The sequence below is a fragment of the Colletes gigas genome, unplaced genomic scaffold (genome assembly GCF_013123115.1).
Source record: "Colletes gigas isolate AHSC1104 unplaced genomic scaffold, ASM1312311v1 Colletes_gigas_Sc00014, whole genome shotgun sequence".
NCBI classification, from domain to species: Eukaryota; Metazoa; Arthropoda; class Insecta; order Hymenoptera; family Colletidae; genus Colletes; species Colletes gigas.
This window is the reverse complement of record NW_025106643.1, coordinates 287965-304698: the sequence shown is the minus strand read 5'-3', so window position 1 is coordinate 304698 and position 16734 is coordinate 287965. Positions and strand designations below refer to the sequence as shown.

Below are 16734 nucleotides of genomic sequence, written 5' to 3'. Positions count from 1 at the left end.
GGTATTCTATGGTTGAAGATTGTGGAAGATCCTTTTAGTCATTGTTGCTTTACTGGTATGTACATCTGTTTTCGTTTCTAACTTTAAATCTAATAAGTATTGCTGTATAATTGATTATTTGATATAAAATACTTTTAAAACAATGTCCTGTACGATTAAAATAAAAGAAAAGGTGATTTGAAATGCCTTCAAAAGTGGTATAATAACACGTGTCAATATTAATTGTCCATCTTTCATTCAATAAATTCCTTCCTTAATATTTTACGTTTTCTTTACGTATTGTATTATTTGACTTGTTTTTAAATAATTATTTTCTTCGATATAATTCTACTGCATTTTATATTTTGTTTTTATAGATAACAAAATTCAATTCTCTAAAATTCTAATCTAAAATTTATTTTACTAGAAAATTTTAAACGAATAGTTCTAACGTTTAAGTAAAACCGTTATAAATATTCAAATATTTGTTAAAACATTTTTAATGGATTTATTTGATACTTAGAACAAACATGCAGTTACACATTAGAGGGGATCGTACGACTATCGTCGAATCAAACGAAGATGCAACTATTGGGGAGATAAAGGTATGATAAGAATGTAATTACATTATTTTATCTTAATTACGTCTATAACAATAAGTATTTTAATTTTTGTGATTTGGATCCATTGTATATGGTAGAAATTTTGGCCTGTCGCGAACGTGTTAACATCGGATTAACAAATAATTTCGATGGTGAGAAAATAATAACATTAAATAAGGATTTTTCCAGTTTTTATAGTTAGAATTTTTAGTTACATATTCTTAATATTATTAGTAGCTTGTAATGTTTTGTAATTTATTTAATAAACTGCGTCATAATGATAACTTAGAGTCAGCACCCTCTGTCTCTGGGAGGAGCAACGACGCAATATTAAAGAACGAATTTATGAGCTGGTGATCAGAAATATTTCCATTGATCGTCATTCGCAACACTCGTTAACATTTATTTTTTGAAAAAGTAATGCAGAAAACAATAAAGTAATTATGAAAATTGTTTTCTAATTAAATATTCACATTCTTGTATTTATCTCTTTCTTTTCAACATGTTCATACAGACTTTATTTGCTAATAGATCTGATTGTAACTACTAAAGTACAACTGCATTATGTAAAAGACTTATGAATTTTAATATGAATTAATTATGAACTTTCTGGAACATATTAAATAAATTGTCATTTAATATCTGTATTTAAAATTTATTAAATACAAGATAAAATCAATTTTCCATTTTTTTAGAGAAAAATAGTGCAGTTGGAGGGTGCTGCCAACACAGAATTCAATTTATATTGTTCTGGCATTTTGTTAGGAAATGAAACATTAGTTGGAGAACTTGCCTCAAATTCTCTAGAATTAACAGTTTCTCTTCCTGGAGGTAAGACTTCCTATATGTAAATAGATAATTTAAAAGAAGTATCAATAATAGAGTGAAACAGAAGTAATGTAATTATTTAAATATTTCAGGTAAAGTGCACGGATCTTTAGCTCGTGCTGGGAAAGTAAAAGCACAAACTCCAAAGGTGATTAATTTGTTGCACACAAAAGGACCTAATTTATTTGCAAATTTTAACAGTTCTATCATTTCTGTGTTATTGTTGTATCAATGTTTGTCCTCATTTTTCTGTTAACTGTATTTTAATTACGTTTGTTCGTTGTATAGGTAGAAAAGCAGGAGAAAAGCAAAAAGAAAACTGGTCGAGCCAAACGACGAATTCAGTATAATCGAAGATTCGTGAATGTTGTTCAAACTTTTGGCCGTCGACGTGGACCAAATGCTAATTCTAATTCATAAGTATAAATGTATATATCACGTTTCGTGATCATGAAAATAAAATAATAGTTAAATATAAATATAATGACTTATTCTTTATACCTTCTAATAATTAACATGTTCCCTGGGTCATACATTTTATTTTATATTATTTAATGAAGAATGTTATTTAAATTGACTGTCACCGAGTGGAGTAAGTTTGAATGAGTTTTATAACTAATATTCAAAGTGCAATCAACACATTTCGTAAAAAGTAAATATGCTTGGAAAAAAAAAAAGGATAAAATATATTTCAAGTTCAAATAATACACTATATTTTTAATGAAATGGAGGATTATTTTTAAAGATTGTGTAATATTCAAATTATAGATTATATTAGTTAAATAGAATAAAAATGTTAATTGTTGACCAGTTTAAGGAAGACAACGTTTTCGCTTCTTTGTAACTGAAATTGAAGTATTATCCTTTGTATATCTATTTTATTACTATTGCGTGATATTAGTCCAGGAGTAGGGATAACATCTGCGTGTTTTCTTGATGAAACAACCCCAGCTGTACTGTACGTCGGTTGACGTCAAATAGTACAGTTGCTCGTTGTGTTGACAAAGAATTACTATTATTACGTGCTTTCGCAAACTAAATTTTCTCGAATATTATTACACATATTTAGTAACGGTATTAATTCAAATAGTTTTTCAAAGTATCAGAAGTATGTACAATTCTTGGAAACAATATTTGTTTACAAAACATTGCGCGATATTTATGGAAAATTCATTGTTTTTTGCATTTTCCTATATCCATGTTTTTAAACATTGTTTAAACACTAGTTTTTGTTGAAGTGTAAAATATCGAACGTCGATATATCAATTATCAGATTAGATTACAATTGATTACATCGACTTCCTTTTTGTTTCGTTAAAAGTTCAAGTTCACATTATGACGTCATTTTATAACGGTTATAATTATCACAAAAAAATGTTGGAATTGCAAGAAAAATTACGGAAAAGGTGAGTTTGCCGTATATTTGTTAACAAAGTAGCGTATAGTATACGAAAAACAAAATTTTTCTTTAAATAAAAACATATATAATGCACGATTGCAACCATTATAGCGAGGAAAGAAGGATAAGATTAGACGAGAGATTCAAAGTACTTGTGCAAGAATCTCGTAATAGGTGAGTTTTCAAAATTAAATTACTCCTGACCCTATCGTATACTATAATTACCGGGACGGTTTCTTTTCGTTTAAAATAACAAATTTTACTGATAATGTTTCACGAAACTGTAGCGAACAATTAACAATGTGAGAGCTAGTATCATTCCAATGTTTCGAAAGTATTTTAGTAATTATATATTGATTTGGTAGCGACCTAGTTTTAGGAAATGTCACAATCAATAATGCAAATATAAGCCAGATGTCACAATTTCTTTCGGACACGAATTCCACATCCTTTGTGTTGACGATTTTAAGTACACATACATAATATTCCCGAGCAAGTATCGATCGTAAGCACAAAGAGGGACTGCATAGACGCCGTTTCAATTTCCTACGGAAATGTTCATGTTTCGAATGCCTTTTATTTCTGAAAAATTTCTGCATTCGCGCCCCGTCAATTTCTTTTTTTAATTTGCTTTTCATTTTTTAGAAATTTGTTTGACGCTGTACGGAAATGTTGGAAAGGTATCCACGAGCTCTGCTTCCATTTCATAAAATAATTAATGTTTCAGGCACGATGCGTGTATAAATAAATTGCGTTACAAGTACATAGAATCTTTAGGAGCACAACGTACAAGGGATGAAAGGAATTACAAACTTCTCGAAGCACTGGATAGAGTAGACAATAGCCTTGCATCGATGACCTCAAAAACAAACAGACTCAATGTTCTTAGGGTGAATTACAATGTTTTTATCCAATAAAATAAAAAGAATTTATTCTATATTTCTTTTTTAGTTTTTCTTCTTGTTTTGTTACCAATTTCAGAATATAATGATATTTCATTATTTTTCAGAAACAATACGAAGCTTATTTTCGTGAAATTTATGCAGTTCACAACCCACCAAGACGTATTATCGGTAACGGTAGTACGACCGATCCAATTGAATGCAGACATTTGAAAAGAAATAACATCGGGGAACAGATTCATTTACCTAACGAAGTCAAACGCATTTCGTCGCCACAAATGTTTCAGAAAAATGTTGAAACGAATCGATGCGTATTCCCTTCCGTGTCAAAATTCACTAAATCGATGCAAAATATGTATTCTAATAATTCCCAACAGAATATACAATTAAGAGCGTCGAACGAACGAAGAAGCGACAGTCGGAGTTCTTTGCGAACGAATTTAAGCGTTCAACGATCATCATTTCCGGATTTGTCGTCGCAAAATGATCGAGAGGATCAAGAATATTGTAACGACAACATGAATCTTGTTTCCCATAATTTTCAAGTACATTCTAGTCCACGTATTCCAAATGCATCCTCGTATTCGGAAATGAATTTGTTAAACCAAAGGACCATCGAGGATTTCAATAAATCGTCGCCGCAGCGGATGGGAACGATTCAAACTAGGCCACGTCTCGTAATACCTGAACGTTCTAACGACTGTGTATTTCAGTATAAAGGGACGAGCGTAGTTGAAAATCGAACTACATCGTCAACTTCACAGAATTGTATTAATCCATCGTCGATGATGGAATATTTTCCACAGAAAAATAATAAAATATTGTTAAATAATTCATATACGCCGACAAAGAACGATGACGAAATGATAGGGTTTGAAACTACCCCGATGATTATGTCGAATACTCAATTAAATTTTCCTAAACGATCTCCATCAAGTTACTTGGACCATTCTTTAAGAATATCTGAATATTGTGAAAATCCAGTCCCGGAGGCTCGTACGCGTTCGTTAAGGGACACGCACGACAATTATATGATGAAACGACACGAAAACTTTGCTCGGAAAGTTCTTCCAGAAGAAAATAATGGCGTAACAAACGAGCTGGACAGATACATTGACAGAGTTCGAAAACTTTATCGCGATCTTGAGGTAGAAAGCTTGATAGGAGACAACGAGGATCGGAATAAAAGTGAAGATACTTTTAATGCGACTTTGTTGGACGACGAAGTAGAATTTTTACCGGAAAATAAACCAAAAGAAAACGTTACATTTAGACCGGTGAATTCAAACGGCGCGAAAAATGGTGAAAATAAAAATAGAGTTTTCGATCTGATTAAAAGCACGCAAATTAACGCACCGAAGGAAATTTCGAAGGAAATGACGCAAGTAAAAGACGATACGAACGAATTGAAATGTGAAAAACAGAATACCGATGATACATTAAACGAATACGAACAATTATCTAAAGTGCAACAAGATGACGAGCATGTTGCTATTATTGTTTCATCGAACGACAATGACATGAAAGAGAATGGTAATGACACTACATTTGAAGATAAACGAGAGGACAAACTCTACGAAAGAGATGCCATTGATTTTGCAGAACAATCGAAATTACAGCAATATTCGTTCGACGTTGTCGATGAATTAGAGCCATGGAATTTCGATGATATCCAGAAACAAGTAAAACTAACAGATTTAATCGATGAAATTAAACAGCAATCCGTGGAAAAACAGCCGACTGTTGACGAATTTGAGTTAAACCATGCTAATATAGAGGAAATCAAACTTTCCAATGAGGCAAACGCTGTGGAAAGTGAAGCAGATGAGCAAAATGTTGAAGAAAACAAAGACGTGGAAATTTTGGATTCTAATGATATGGAAGATCAATCACAGCAACAGCATGACGTATGTTTTGATATAGAAAAATCGTTACCGAACGAAAACGAAGTTGTTACTTCGCAATACGAAGAATTAGAGAGTAAAGGTGAGAATTGTATTACTAACGATAATATGCTTCAAAGTGCAGAGTTTCTTCCGAATAAATTTGATGAAGAGAAAAAGCACGATAATGAGCAGGAAGAAGAATATGGTGAATCGAGTCAAGCGTCTTGTGTAAATGAAAACGATGACCAGGAAATTATAACATCGAGTAAAGAGAGTAATGATTATATCAAAGAATACAACGAAGAAGAAAATGATACCCACAACGCCGAAACACCGTCTGCTGATTTAAACAAGGAATTTAATTACGATCAAAATGTCACCCACGTGCAGGAATCGAATATAGAGTTGGCTAACAATCCTGAAAATCAGTATGAACACGATACCGACGTTCAGTATCAAGAAAACTTGAATCAACAATATTCCTCTACTTGTAAACAACAACGCGATCCTAATCAGGTAGATCTTTCGCAAGAGCAACAAGATAATACAGAACGCGAACAAAATGAAAACAGTAAAGAACAACAGGAGGAATCGAAGGATCAAGAAGTAGAAAAGGTTTTGGAAAAACAAGATGAGAATGAAAGTAGCAGCGAAAAGTTATCTACCGAACATGAGTTTAAGAAAAAGAAAGACGTAATTAAATCTTTATTAGATTCCGATACAGATAGCATAATAGAACGGAATGCTTCAAATACGGAAAGTGATTTTGATTTCAATTAGAACGCAATAGCTGTCGAGTAGCTTTAAATGAAATTGATTGAAAATTTCATTTCTGAACGTATAATACATACATGTATGTACATATATTTAGAGAGAGAGAGAGAGAGAGAGAGCGAGTAGATTTGTCTAGAATATAATTTTAATCTGATATAATAAAATTATATGTATATTTATTTCTCTTAACTATTAGTATAAATACTACATAATATTTAGTAGAATAAAATTATTCATTTACGAGTTATAACAAGATTTTTTATTATTTCTTCGCTGTACGAATACTTTTGTCCGCCACTGTATCAGACGTTTATTTATGTTAGGATAAATGCATAACTTTCCCGTTCTGTTTGTGTTTTCCTAATAAAAAACTGTCTAATGTAATAAATTTCATTTTGCTGCAACATTCTCGTAACGTTATATTTTGCAGTATAACCATATTTCAACTAATTGAAAATGTACAATCCGCTTTTTACATTCCCACTATCAGCATTGTTTCATATACAATAACTAATGGTATCTGGCAATAGCAAGCAGCTCCCTCTAGTTTCTTCAGGCAGAAGCGTATCTGATGGTATTACCATTTCTGTGCAGAGAATAGCTGCTGTAATACCGACCTGCCGAATCGGCGAGGTCACGTGACGTGTCTACCCCCTTAAGCTGCGTCTTCACTGTGTAATAATGTACCGAATTAAACGAATCGAATGACGTAGTATTCACCCCGATCGGTGAACGGTTCGTTTGCTAGGAATACATAATGTATGTCTAAGTAACAAATTACTTTGTTCAAGTCCTCTATTCGTAAAAGTAACACTTTAAAAAATTTTTAAATGAGGTAGAGGGGTGGTTATTTACAGGTTATGGACCCCCTTGTATGACATACGATCGATGACATCCCTTCCATACGTTACAGTTCGACGTTGGATTTGCAGACTTCTCGGAGTCGGCGCAATGATAGTTCCGCTTTCAGCGCCCTCGCTGGACGCGAATGTGCCCTCTGTAAATCTATCAGAATACTCCGTAGGGGTATGTGTGTGCGATCATACGGGTTACGTGGTCAAGTTTTTGTACGAGTTTGAATCGATCACCTTTATATCTTGTGAACGTTGCTGTTCTCGGTTTTGTTATTAGAGATTATCAACGACGCTGTCAGAAGAGTTAACTTATAAGGTGAGGAGACATCCTTGATTCATCCTTCATACCACTTGCTTACAATTTCGCATTCAAGTCCGAAAAAGATTGATCGAAACAAACGTTGCACATTTAAAACATTGTAATTGTATACAACGTTCCAGTTTTGTAGCGATCAAGTGGTTCTACGTAATAATGATTTGTGAAAAATAAGAATTGCGATTTTGTGAGAAAGTAGTATGTCTGTTAATAATCGTTTTCCAGGAAAATGTTTCGGTAGTTTTTTTTACGGTTCGTTCCGAACGGTAACCTCGATCTGAAAATTTCTGCTGACGTTTCGTAGACATGGCACTTTGACGAACTTGCTTCCAAATATTTTTCAATTATATTTGTCAATTTGGGAGCGTATGCAATAAGATTAGGGATAGCAACAATGCAGCGATGTTTTTTGTCGATACAACGATTTTTTTAAAATGAATTTTCTCATTTAAACGTTCCTAAGGATACGGAAACTGTCGTGCATAATTGACATCCTCGGATTTATCAGTTTGGCGGCCTATTTAAAAGTTTGTTAGCATTTGTGAATTATCGCTTATCGTTGTGTTTGTGTTTAAAATTTAGCAACTGTTGATACATGTATATGTATAGACGAAGATGTCGTGTTGCGAATTGTTACAAGACGGTGTTTTTAAATAAAGGACAACTTTTGGCCGATCTCTTACAATATAGAATAATCTTACTGTTAGTAAGTATAAAAATATTACCGGAAGTATTTTTCTTATTCCACGATATAATATGCTTTATTTTCTTCTAAAAGTTCATAAACCTTCATCAACATGTTTGCTTCATTAGATACTGGGACCGTCTGTATGTATATTGAAAATTATTGCAAGGATTCTGTCGCGAAAATGTTGAGAAAGATGAAAGGAGCCTTCAAATGACAATGTTGCGTCACTTTGGGACGAATAGAAGATGTACATCACGGGAGGCCTTGAATAATTGAAAGTAAAACACGCTTCGTTTATTTTTGAAAGGAAGATACCGAGGATGCATTTCATTTTCACGCCGGAGAATGGATGATCCGACGTGTTTCTTGACGTTTGAGCTTTCTTTGATAACAAATCGTACAATGATCTGAAAGTGTCCACGAAGCGGTCTCGTGTCTCGGGGACACGCGCGAAAACAAATGTGTAGTTTGACTGACTCATTGTCAGCTTCCACAGAGTTAATGTCCTAGATGCTGCTGATGCATCGCCTACACACTGCACGAGATGCGCATAATTCCTTTTAACGCCTACGTTGGGATTCATTATCACCCTGCGTCGGTGTACCGCTTTTAAACAAACATTAGAGTTATGTATACATATTTATAGCTTGAATGGCAGCTGGCTGGAATTATCGATCGAAGTTTTATTCTATGACGTTTGTACATGTTTTAATTTCGTTATTTTTATCGCTATGATTATCGTATGGTATATTCTTTACTGTTATTCTGTCTAGGTGTTGCTGTTTTTATGTGTTTATCATTTTCCGATGATTCTCGATAAGCTAATCAGACATTTTCTGGGCGTGGAACGTGTTGCGATATTCTAAACGCTTAAAAAATTAGTTGTGCAGAATGCGGATATCGTCGGTGAAATTTTATAACGCGTACGACGCCAGCCGTTAGGGGATAAAAATGGCCCAAAACACGGCGGGCATAGAACTCTGTAATGGCGCGAGAGCGTGTCGAGTGGATCGGGTCGGCCGAACACGCGGTTGCCTACTGATGTGCACGTGATTCCAGCGTGCCACGGTACTACGGCATCGACCGACTTCCCCCCTCTTTGTTATACACCGATGCAGTCATCAATTTCACGGTAAAAGCACTGTTTTCCCTTTTTCTAAAGAAGTTATTTTGATTTAGCAATCATTTTGATTGTAAATAATACTAATTCATGTATGCATGATTTATACATTGTACGTGAAATGTATGATAACAATTTGGAACCACTGTTCGTCCGTATAAAATCGAGTTTATGAAAATACGGTTCAATATTGTAGAGTTATCTTCAAATCACACACTTTCGTTATTTGTCAAGTTTTGCAATAACGTATAACATAGAATTAAAAAAGAAAATTATTTCCAAAACGGTACAAAATATGCATAATATAAAATTTGTTAAATAATGCGCAAACGGATTTATTACACAACCTACTGTATATTCATATGTATTATCTAGCGACTAGATTCTAGTAGTCTCGTAACGTTTACTGGCAACGAGAATTCAGCGTTCAAACAAACAGTCTTAACTCATGTTAATCGTACAAGATGGTCTATAAATACATAAACGTTTGTATGATTAATGTCGGATAAGATTTATTTATTTCTTTGAAATTTTAAAGTTTTCTCTGTTACACCTATAATTTAACGTTGAATCGAGTATTTTATATGATATATGGTAAATTATGTGTATGAGTTCATTTCCAATTCGGACTTTTTACAGGTTGTTGTTCTTACGCGTGTTATTTCATTTTTAGTAAAATAAATATGATTATATATCAGGAGAAAAACGTCCATATCATTCGGTAGAAACGTAGAATAAAGCGATACGATATATTTTCCTTCACGCGATTGATTTATGCTTGTGTATCACGATAACATGACAATAAAGTGAGTAAATTTAAAAGGCGTCTGCGAGTCGTTCAACATCTATGTAAAAATATTCACACGCCGAACGGGGAAAGTACAAGTATAATAAATAGAAAATATAAAGGCGAATCGAATCACACAGTAGTCATAGTCGTTACTTGCGTGGACGAATCTTTGGGTTCCAATTGTAATCGGTTCCGTTTTAATTGGAATCTGATCGGAAATGTAACAGTTCACCGATCAGAATCTAATTAGGCGTCCCAATTAAATTTCATCGAAGATTTCATGCACATGCGTAAATTTGTACTTGAATTTTTCACTTATGGGATCACAGAAAAATATCAATTTACTTTTGAAAATAAACGACATTTCTTAAGTTGCTAAATAAAACATTGTAAACATGTTTCTAATGATAGACGTAGCAGAACTAAAATAGAATATAAAATAAGGAAGTAAATCTGTTTGTGATAGTGTGGTAAACAACGTGTGTGCATAAGGCGAGTGCTGTTCCGATATTTTTAACGTACATCGATAATTGTGGATTAAAGCTATTTTTACAGCATTGGTGCAGCAGAAGCCTAGGTGCTTTGTAATTTGATAAACCGTGTAAGAAATCGCTTTGTTTCGAGTAGCGTCGAATGCGTCACGGGAAACTCTTTGTTCTTTGTAAATCTGTTGCGATTACATCGAGCTGTGCTTATTCATTCGCTTATAATACGCATTATAGGCTATACATTTTTATCACGCAGCACTATTTTCAATTTGTTCTAAATCAGGACAATTTTATCATAGGCATCGTTGAATTTTTCCAGTTTCTTTATACTTTAATACTTTACGTTATTTCTTATGACCATTACAAACTATTTTCCCTCGACGCACATTGCTTATGGCAAGTTCCACTATCTGAATGAAAATAACACGTTATCTGTATCGTCGATCGGATTTTTTTTTTTCAAATGCCGATATAACATTTTTAGAGCAGGTGATCGTTATCACGAAAGAAAATTAAAGCGCATTTGTTTCGAAATTAAATTTTTCTCTGCATCTCTGTACACGAAATGCACTTTGAAAAGGAGACGATGAAAAAATTGTACTTTGTTCCGAGCAAGATCAATAAACGATCGAAATGTCGAAATGATTGAAATGTCGAACGAGGATAAAATAACGGTGTGTTTTTCTCTCCCGCGAATAACAAACGTTTCTGTGCGCGGCACAAGTCGCGTAACGCGTTGTGCTCTTCGTTGGAACCAAGGACGGGATCATAACGCCATTAATTGCTCTACTGTATTTTTGTATGGTAAAAATCAATGAGTTTGCAGGCTTTTTGTTCGCGATAAATTAATAAAATAATTCGTCCCGTTCTTGTACGACGATGCATCGATCGAGTAGATTGCTAATGAAGTCCGCACTTTCTCGCCCATTTGAATCGCGTGACGTGTAAGTACGTCCGAAGAAAATGGAGCTTTGTTTATTGATATAGATAACGACGATGCAAGTCAACCGATGTTTACGCAGTAGCAGAACACGATAGATGAATGCTAAACAAATAGAATTAGTTAGGTAACCGAGTACTTGTAGGCGTCGACGTTTGTTATTGTTTGATATTGCCATCGGACGAGTGCGTCGCAGTTTGTTTAACGATAAACAATAGATTGATCTCGTAGTTTACAATTGCAATGCGTTGCGCTATGCTTCTTAATGCGTTATGCCTTTTCATTAACCCCTTAATTAACCTTCTTGTCAAACGGTTACGGATTGTTAGAGATTACTAACACAATGTCCCATGACACAAAAATCATCTCCAGTAACAATGTATACGAAGCAGAAAAGTAAATTCAACAAAAAATATTTGGTAATGTTATTTACATTCAGTACGGATTTTGTTGATAAAACAAAAGTTCTTGTGCCAAACACGCTTCTCGCGTTGATTTGAACGCTGTTTCGATCACTGTCGAGAGAAAAAAGAAATATTTTTTGTTTGTACAATTTTTAAGAATATCCCTACCAAGCGGTAAATCTCCGGGTCGGCGCCGAAAAGTAAAAAATATACGGTCTATCTGTGCCTTATTCATGCGCATATCACGACGCGGTGGGCGAATGCGCGAGTGTCGCTATAGGAGAAAAACAGAGGTTGCACGTGGTTCGTGAATGCTCGTACCTGCTCATGGTCTGTTTCTTCCACCCCACTATCATTGCCCCTTTCCTGCTGCCATGACTAACGCAGCCTCATCGGGAAAGCTTGTGACGCTATAAAAGTGAACGAGCATCTGACGCGTTCAGCCAGTGCGTCTCACGCGATCGTCGAGAAGCTTTGTGGTTGTTACGAGCATACATTCGTTACCTTCCTTTATAAACTAGATCTACGATTTGATCGAGCTTGCGTCACGATTGAAAAGTCTTAGAGTCGTGCAAGCATCGAGCAACGTGTTAGTCGAGATTTCATTGCGCGGAGAAAGTCTTGGGTTCGTGAAGTTTACGACACACGGGAGGAAATAGTTGATTGACAGAAGAATAACTGTAGTCTTTCGTTGAGTATCGTGCTCAATCAACGACTACTGAACAATACAGAATGCCAGTGGAATTAGAAACAGTGACGTCGATCACCTCGCACAAGCCCTGTGCGCCTTGCAAAAGGTACGCAATGTTTTGTCCTGCCTGAACCATCTTGTGTCGCGTAGTATATCCAAGCTAGGAACAATGCCTATGAAAACTAGGCATCGGTTAATCGATGTATGAATACCAAGCCGTCACGAATATGAGTTAATGGTTGGCTCCGGCTTGTTATGTCGTTATGTCCCCTCGAAGCTTCAATCTAGTATAACTCGACCTTACAAGTATTTTAGTAATCGACACTGGAACATGCGCTACACTCATCGTTAATATCCGCAAGCACAATTGCCCCTATTTTCTAAATGATTTCCCATTTTGTCCATTTACCGTGAATTACGGGCGAAAAAGAGAACACTCGCACAGTTGTTACGAAAGAACGGGTCGTCTTTCGCCTGTTTCAGGAAGCAGAAAATGAACAAGCTGTGCAGACAGGTGTCCATCGAGAGCCCGAGCGTAACGGGCCGTAACTGGGTATTCAGTTTCGACGTCCCTGTCCCGGATGTTCCAGCACACGGTGCTCGAGTTCGGGTGATGTGCGCCGGTGCCTGTTATCATCCTCGTCGTTCGCCCAGCCTGTCCAGCTTAACGTCTGTCTCCAGCGGCAGCAGTTTGGCCACGGAAGCCTCGCTGGAGGGCGATTTTCCGGTGTCTTTGCCGCATCACGGAGTCCGAGACGCAGCACTGTTCCCCGGTTACGAGGTCGCAGGCATAATCGAGTCTCTCGGCGCAAACGTGCCCGAAGATTGTGGCTACGCGGTCGGAGATCGGGTGATCCTTTACCCGTACGAGGGCATACCGAACGGATACGTCGAGTATCTGGTGGTTCACGATCTGAAATACCTTATAAAGATACCCGACAACATAAGCCTTAGCATCGCGGCGATGTTGCCTGCTGGTGCCTTGTTGGCCATGAACACCGTCTTCGCCGCCCACGAACACGTCCAAATGTTGCTCAAGCAACGAGGCGAGGGCAACGTTTGCAAGATTCTAATCGTCGGCACCGGGGGTCTCGCTCTCTGGGCCCTCAGGATCGCGGCGTATTACTTCAGCAACATGAAGGACCGAGTCACTATTACTATCGCCTCGTTGAAGGACGACGGATTGATCATGGCCCAAGAGTTTCAACGGTGAGTTATTTTAGTCACTTGACGATTGCAATGTCGGTGTTGTGTAGGTTTAGGGCGTTTCAAGTAGATTTAGATTTTTAAAAAATAACGTAATGTTGATCATTTTTTGGAGTTACGTTGCGTTTCTTTAAACATCAAGGGTTAATTATTATTAGATGCATGACGCTCGTTAAATTGTATACATATAACTAGACCTGCCCAATTTCTGTTATCAGAACCAATTTGCCTTTATTGATTCAGCAAATTGATAGTATCGACGTATCAACAATGAACTCATCGCGATAATTTTTTGTACTTGACACATCTTTACCGTGATAAGTATTATGTAAACGCGTATCGCGAGTCTTTTTCCGTGTACTTTTATATATGCGATATGCCACGAACGTAAACATCATTTAACCTGATAAAAAATAATACGGTTTGTATACGTTATATTTTTCATTATCAACGCACTTTTATGTTCGTATTGTGATTACACCGTAGTACCAGCTGAAGTCGTAAAATTCATACGTAGGCGGTAGTCATTTTCAAACCGTAGCATAAAGAGGAAGAATCTGTCGACCAATCGAATAGGGCAATTTGATTCTTTTCCTCTCTGTTGTAAATTATTTGAATGTGCTTTGGTTTGGTGCTTTGGTTTGGTGCTTTGTAGAAACACGTATTCTCCATTGCAAATTCGAGTAGATTTCTGTACCTAGATAGATCGTTGAATCTTTAATTCGTTTGTGTCCACCTAGTAGTCCATTCGATTTATTCACCAACAGTCTCCATTCTCAATACAGCGTGAATGTAGTCCAGTGGAGCGAGGACCTGTACGAGAAGCAATTGATCGAACGTACCGTAGATGCCTGTTGCGGTCAGGTAGACGTGGTGATAGACTTTGGCATAACTTCCCGCAGTCTTCATCGTAGTATGCAATGCCTGAGCAAAGGTGGTGTTGTTTTCATCATCAAGGAAGTTGCCGATCGGCTACTGCCAAAGTTCAGTAGACGCGCGGAGGAATGGCAGCAAAGCATCAAATCGGTCGAGCCTGGAACCCTGGAACAGCTCCACGAACTGGTTCAGCTGGTGGCTTCCGGTGAAATCGAACCGCCACCGCACACAGTCTATCCCGCCGAAGAAGTTCTCGATGTCGTGCAGAAGCTGTGCCACTCCGAGATTCAAGGACGCGCGATCTTACGTTTCTACCCAGCGGATTAAGGGGATTCCTTAAGCGAACGATTGGGTGCCGCGCGGTTCGGCACGACGAAAGCTCGAATATGATCGGGGGATGATTGAAAAATTAATGGGCCGAATTATTTTCGGTCGATAGATGCTGCGACCAATATGGTCGAATATTCAAGATAGTCGAGACAGAAGTTTGAGATTTTACAAATAAGACAAAGAGTTTGTCTTACGACGATCGTTCGATAGGAGCGTTAACGATGTCCGAAGCGACATGGTTGATCGTCGAAAGGAAACGAATCGAAACGACGACCAATCTATCGATGATATATATCTATGTACAATAACAATTTTTTCCGAAACGGTTGTAGAATGTGCTGTTTCTGTACGTTATCGATTAGAGCACTTACTGCATTTTCCGTTTTCAAAAGTTAACGTTCACGGGAACAAATGAGAATCACGGTTGGAACGACATGGCTCGTGCGTTTTTGTGATGTATTTATTACCGTAGGATAGTGAAGTATTAAAGAAACGATGATGTCACATAAATCTCGGGAATATCGTGGAGAAAGTTCTTGTTAAATTCGATATAGCGTCGCGGTCACGCACGAGATTAACTTTTCCACGATTCTTTCGCTATTGTCACGGTATGTATTGCTTTCACCTAAGAGCCACTAATAGAACCGAATAATGATAATATTCCATTTCTCGACGTCGAAAGATTTTGACCCGCGAGAGAACGAAATTTTTTAACGAAAGCAAGGGCTTTCTTTTCTACAAGAACGACACATAAAAAAACTCTAGTTTCTTGGTCGGATATCGATTCTTTACGATCACAGGGCAAAGCAATGAATTTACTTTTTTGCGAAATTCGTCAAAGTACATCGTTGAATAAGAGCGATTGATTAACGATTCACTAATAAGTTAAGCCTCTCGGGTAGATCATAATGTTTACGTGGTAATGCGAAGAAATACATATTATAAGTTCAATACACCAGGAGAAAAATTAATCGTAACGTTAAATATTACATGTCAATTGAATGATAAATACTGTTAGTTCGATGTTTCTGAAATAAGATACCGATCTGGAATTACGCGGCCTGTGTAGAAAGTGTTAATGGAAGGGACAAAGTTTTACTTGCCATGATTGTAATCAAACTGTATTTAAATAACATGGATCGTATAGAGAATGTATATTGAATGCGTACTCAAAGCAAAATCGGTTCGTGTAGAGAATGTATTTTAAATATGGTATTTTGTATTGGACGTAAGCATCATATCTGCCAACAGTTTCGCGAATGAAACTGTAACGACGCGAAAAAAATTACTATTTTACAATTACTCGTAGTAGTAAACCTGATTCGCGTTTACGAATAATTTAATATTTATGCCAAACGGATGCGCATAATTGAAACGTTTATGTTACGTCTATATTCGCGTCGGGAGTATTTCGTGAATTATTGTTAGATATCAGTATTCCTTTTTCACGTAACCGAAGTTAGAATAAGTTTATCGATTGTTTGCGTGCTATACGTACAAGTACGATTAATTAGTCGCATTTCTTCGCAGTTGTTAAATCGCTGTATCTCGAAAGACTGTTTTCTTTATTTAAGTGTATTTTTCTTTCCGTTTCTTTTCATTTGTATCGCAGTCCTAAGCGATAATTTAACAAAGTAGATACACGTCACGTTATAGTATCG

General features: G+C 36.3%; 3 protein-coding genes across 4 annotated transcripts; all 3 read left to right on the top strand.

Moving 5' to 3' along the window:
• LOC122399574 lies at positions 1 to 1865 on the top strand. Its single transcript, XM_043400343.1, has 5 exons — positions 1 to 55; positions 503 to 584; positions 1277 to 1412; positions 1502 to 1557; positions 1698 to 1865. The coding sequence occupies exons 2-5, from the start codon at positions 510 to 512 to the stop codon at positions 1827 to 1829; spliced, it is 399 nt and encodes a 132-aa protein (XP_043256278.1). The 5' UTR covers positions 1 to 55; positions 503 to 509; the 3' UTR covers positions 1830 to 1865.
• Positions 1866 to 2661: 796 nt separating this feature from the next.
• Positions 2662 to 6487, top strand: LOC122399561 (reticulocyte-binding protein 2 homolog a). The gene is made up of 4 exons (XM_043400326.1): positions 2662 to 2815; positions 2920 to 2982; positions 3536 to 3698; positions 3818 to 6487. The coding sequence occupies exons 1-4, from the start codon at positions 2745 to 2747 to the stop codon at positions 6374 to 6376; spliced, it is 2856 nt and encodes a 951-aa protein (XP_043256261.1). The 5' UTR covers positions 2662 to 2744; the 3' UTR covers positions 6377 to 6487.
• Positions 6488 to 7402: 915 nt separating this feature from the next.
• On the top strand, positions 7403 to 16034 carry LOC122399691 (quinone oxidoreductase). Of its 2 annotated transcripts, none has more exons than XM_043400570.1 (3): positions 7403 to 7540; positions 13145 to 13870; positions 14653 to 16034. In XM_043400570.1, exons 2-3 carry the CDS (start codon positions 13155 to 13157, stop codon positions 15068 to 15070), a joined length of 1134 nt encoding a protein of 377 aa, XP_043256505.1. In that variant the 5' UTR covers positions 7403 to 7540; positions 13145 to 13154; the 3' UTR covers positions 15071 to 16034. The 2 variants fall into 2 exon arrangements, with proteins under 2 accessions (XP_043256505.1, XP_043256504.1); XM_043400569.1 differs by lacking the exon at positions 7403 to 7540 and adding an exon at positions 12426 to 12767.
• Positions 16035 to 16734: the final 700 nt, after the last annotated feature.